General features: G+C 61.3%; 2 protein-coding genes across 2 annotated transcripts in view; one reads left to right on the top strand and one right to left on the bottom strand.

The window, feature by feature from the left end:
- VOLCADRAFT_88641 (uncharacterized protein) overlaps window positions 1-2300 on the top strand; it is a gene marked incomplete at both ends in the record, with an annotated part of 6958 nt that extends 4658 nt beyond the window's left edge. The window contains 3 exons of the mRNA XM_002948324.1: window positions 873-913; window positions 1027-1122; window positions 2262-2300. Of these exons, the coding sequence (XP_002948370.1) occupies window positions 873-913; window positions 1027-1122; window positions 2262-2300 (176 nt within the window). The remainder of the gene's footprint in view (window positions 1-872; window positions 914-1026; window positions 1123-2261) is intronic.
- Window positions 2301-2855: 555 nt separating this feature from the next.
- Window positions 2856-4250, bottom strand: part of VOLCADRAFT_88640 (uncharacterized protein) — a gene marked incomplete at both ends in the record, with an annotated part of 5764 nt that continues 4369 nt past the window's right edge. The window contains 2 exons of the mRNA XM_002948174.1: window positions 2856-3461; window positions 3838-4183. Of these exons, the coding sequence (XP_002948220.1) occupies window positions 2856-3461; window positions 3838-4183 (952 nt within the window). The remainder of the gene's footprint in view (window positions 3462-3837; window positions 4184-4250) is intronic.

The raw sequence follows: 4250 nt of genomic DNA, 5'->3' as shown, positions 1-4250 counted from the left end.
GCCAGCCGCTTCGCCCGCTGCTCGGGTGCCTCCTCCGCGCGCTTGCGCGCCGCGCGGGCTGCCATCTCCGCCAAGCGCTTCGCCCGCTGCTCCTCGTCCTCCTCCGCGCGCTTGCGCTTGGCGCGAGCCGCATCCGCGGCTAGGCGCTTGGCTCGGCGCTCGGGTGACTCCTCGGCGCGCTTCTGTGCGGCCCTGACGGCCTGCTGGGCGAGACGCGCCGCCCGGGGGTCCCGCCAGTCGTCATCACCGTCATCGTCTTCGTCCCCCTCGAGCCCCCGGTGGTGGCGACTCCGCTTTCCGCCAACCCGCCACTCCGGCGGCGGTGCAGTACATTGCGGCGGGTCCCGGGGGGGGTTCCCCCCCAGCAGCGGCCCCGGTGGCCCCGGCAACTCCTCCTGGTGGCGGGTAGTGGGGCGGGGGTTTGGGGTGGGGGTTTGGGGTTGAAGTGACTGGCCTGGAGGCAGCGCAGCAGTGCAAGGGCCAGTGGTGGCAGCGGCCTCGGGTGCATGTGCGAGTGCGTGTGCGTGAAGGGGGACATCGCGCAGTGGAGGTCTCCACAACACGGATAGAGTGTACTGGGTGGGATGCGGTAGAGTTGTAATGTTGTTGTTGGTAATTATAATGGCAGTAGTAGTAGCAGTAGCAGTAGTATTAGTAGTAGTATTAGTAGTATTAGTATTAGTAGTATTAGTAGTATTAGTAGTAGTAGCCATCGCTGGCAACGCCGGCATCCGACACCGCCTTCCCGGCTGCATTGTCACGTCCAGAGCGCCACCTCGGCCGCCCGGCCCTCGTCTGGTCCCAACCTCTCGAGTGCCCCCTGCTCCCTCCCCCCAACCCCCCTCAACCCCCCAACCCCCCAAAACCCGCAGCTCTCTCACGGAGACTGACTCGCCTCTTTGTAGTGCAGGAGGTGCAAGGCCCCCGAGGGCCACGGATGGCCAAAAGAGGCGGCTCCGAAACCATCCGCGGCCACAACGCCCGGGCTTAGCTCACACTCCCCCACCGTCGTGCCGTCGTGTGCAGCATTGGGCCCAAGTAACACATGGGGGGGAGGGTCCCGCTGCATCGTACGAGCAAGTCGTACGAGCAAGGCACCGTCGGCCGCGTCATTTCAAGAAGGTGGGGGGCGCCAACGCGTGCAATAAGAACAAAATGGGGAGAGGGGGAAATTAGAAAGGTTCGCGGGTAAGGCGGGTGTTTGTCCGGTACGGCAGGGCGGACTAACCCCATAGGTGACGGCGGCGGCGGCGACGGCGGCTAGTCCGTCGAACCTCCCTGTGCCGTTCCCTGCTCGCTCCGTCCACGTGGGTTTCACCTCCTCCCCCTCCCCCGTCCCCGCCTCTTCCCCCTCCTGCGACATTTCGCGGTACGGGGGAGCACGTCGGGGGGGAGATACGTCGCTGAATAGGTCGAGGGGATGCGAAAAGTGTTCGAGAGGAGAAATTGCCGGCAGACGGGAAGACGTTGGAAAGTCGAGATGGTGGGTGTTGGCGAGGTATCAGTACTGTTAAGACATCTGCGCGCCGGTGTCGTGGGTGCGCTGTCAAAAGCATCTCTTGGCAAAGAGCTACCGTCGTGTGCAGGGAAGCCGAGCGTAGTGTCATGGGCAGCAGAGCTGCAGAGCCTTTTGATGACCTCCCGCGTACCCGCATCATTACCAATACAACGTCCATGGCCCCCCGGCTTTTACGGACACACCCGCACTTGTGTGCGGAACTTGCAAGTTGTAACTTTTGAACAACGCGCGGACATGGCGGCAGCGGCCACATGGGGCCCCACCCCGCCACCCCCCATATATACACGCACGCACACACACACGTACGTTTGGTACAAATTGTACGGACCTGTAATTGGGAGAAGCACGAACCGGGATGTCCGGACGAGCGTAGGGCAAAGCGAAGGGGTAGTGAGGAGGGCATCAAAACGCGTCAGCACCTGGCAATCACAGCTCCAAACAACGGGCCCGAGGACCATATCGCTCACCAGGTGCCATTGTCCCACCAGCCTCAGATGCGCTTCATCATCAGGTCAAGCGGGCAAACGTAAAGCGACGTCACTTGCAGCCCATTGCCATCGCCGCAGGCACAGCATTCCTGAACAGACCTTTTTTGACTTCATCTTCGCTTGCTCCTTCGGAGACACCCAGAATAGCGCGATAAAGACTTTCCATCCTTGAGCCTCTCCGCGGCTATCCGTTTCAAGTACTGTTAAGCCAGCTTTACCGCCATTCCGCCCCTGCGCACATACTTGCGACGCAGGGGCGAGGTCCACAATGGCAAAACTGGGAGTCGTCTTAAATGTGCCCTTGCAGCCTGTAGTGCCCGAGCTGCTGGGATAGTGACATACAGAACGACAAGGAATACTACAGACTGATGTAGCAAAGGAAAGGACAGACTTCCTAATAATATTAACAGCTAAATGTGCCTAACTTGCGATGCATCGGGCAATTAGTTTTTTCTGCGGCTAATCTTCAGCTCTATATATACCTATCTTTACGTAACCAAAAAACCTCATCAGGCGTAAATATGCGTATCACCATGTATGAACCAAATCATTCTTTCTCTGTTCGGCATCATTTCGGGTGTACGGCAATGTCCGGCGTGTGCCGTACTAACAATTAGTTCTTTAGGAATTTTACTTGAATCCTACCCTGAACTACATTACATTACGTGTGGTGTCATCACATCTTGCTTCATAGTCCCCAACATGGAAGAATCACCGCAAGAACCGCACTCGTCACGTACGAACCTCTGCCGAACTGAGGGGGCACGTAAGGGCCTCTGCCGTACCAACGGGACACCCAATCCTCCACCTTCTCGACCTCCTCCACGCCACGAAAATACACCATCCTCTCAAACCCACAGCTCGGGACCCAACACCGGGCTGATGCCGGTAGTATCACCGGGGCAGGGATCATCCGAAATTTCAAGCTCGTCCAGCTGCCGTACAAGCCATGTACGGCGCCCCACCAGATCCATTCCAGCCCACACCCCCACCGGCACCACCAACACCCGCCAGCCCCACACCTCGAGGCAACGAAGCTCCGACAGAGCCGGGCCTCGCAGTCGCAGCAAGCGGCCACGCCGCCGTGGCAGCGGCGGCGGCGGCGCCGCCGCCGCCAGTGCTCCCCTGGACCTAGGTTCCGGCCGGTCCGGCTCCGAATCCGGATCCAAGCCGATATTGCGGCAGCAGTGCAGCTTCTCATCCAGTGCCTTAACCGCAATGCGGGCTCCAAATCCGGATCCGGTGCTGTCGTACAGCATCAGGGCATCCGGCGGCACCCATGCGACGGCGTCTGCGCCGCCAACGACCGCCTCGTCCACGTCTTCGTTACTGTCGCCCGCATAACCCTCGCCGTCGTCGTTGCTGCCGTACACCGGCGGTGCCGCCGCCGCCGCCGTCAGGGCGCTTGGCGGCAGCGGCTCCACCGATGGGACATCCTGAAGCGTCGACAATATCTGGGGTTGTGTCGTACAGAACACCGTACGGCAGGGGAGGTGATCGTGGTGGACGCGGGCATTAGCGAAAGCGCCAACCAGGGCCCGGCCCGCACTCCAACCCTGGCCAAGTAACGGTCACAACTGCTTCTCCTGCTCCACCTCCTGTGGCAGTCCCTACTAGAGCTCACCAGAATGGAGTACGGCAGAATCCGACACCAGAAATACGGCATACACACCCCACAATCCCACATATCCTCCAACCCCCCCGTTCTTCCCTCCACCCCTACCCCTAACCATTCCCCCCATTCCCCCATTCCCCCGGACATACATGCATACAACGGGGCCGGACATACATACACAAACGTACACACACATACACACACACCACCACCACCTGCGGCACGGTGAGCAGCCCCGTGGCCTCCCACGCCTCCAGTAGCTCCGGCGCCTGCCCCCCCGCCGCCTCAAGCTGCTCCGGAGTGGGCCGCCCTAGCGGTGTTGCCTGCAGGGCCGGCAGCGGGAAGGACTCCAGACACCGCCGCAGCAGCCGCGACAGCCGCATCGCCACGAGACGGGAGCCGCCGTCGTCGCTTTCGCCGCCACCTGCTACTGCCGCCGAGGGTGACGCATCCATGGGGTCCCTAAGCGGCAGTAAACCCGCCGTGTCGAGCTCGTTGCGGTTCACGTCGGCACCAATGAGCTCTGGGACGTCGCCCCTGGCCTTTAGGAGGGTGCACGCCCTGAGAGTGGAGGGATCGGGTGGGGGGAGGGGGATGGTAGGAGGGGGAGGGTAGGAGGGAGGGGGGA

This window comes from Volvox carteri (assembly GCF_000143455.1).
Source record: "Volvox carteri f. nagariensis unplaced genomic scaffold VOLCAscaffold_9, whole genome shotgun sequence".
Classification (NCBI taxonomy): domain Eukaryota; kingdom Viridiplantae; phylum Chlorophyta; class Chlorophyceae; order Chlamydomonadales; family Volvocaceae; genus Volvox; species Volvox carteri.
This window is presented reverse-complemented; position numbering and strand designations above follow the sequence as displayed.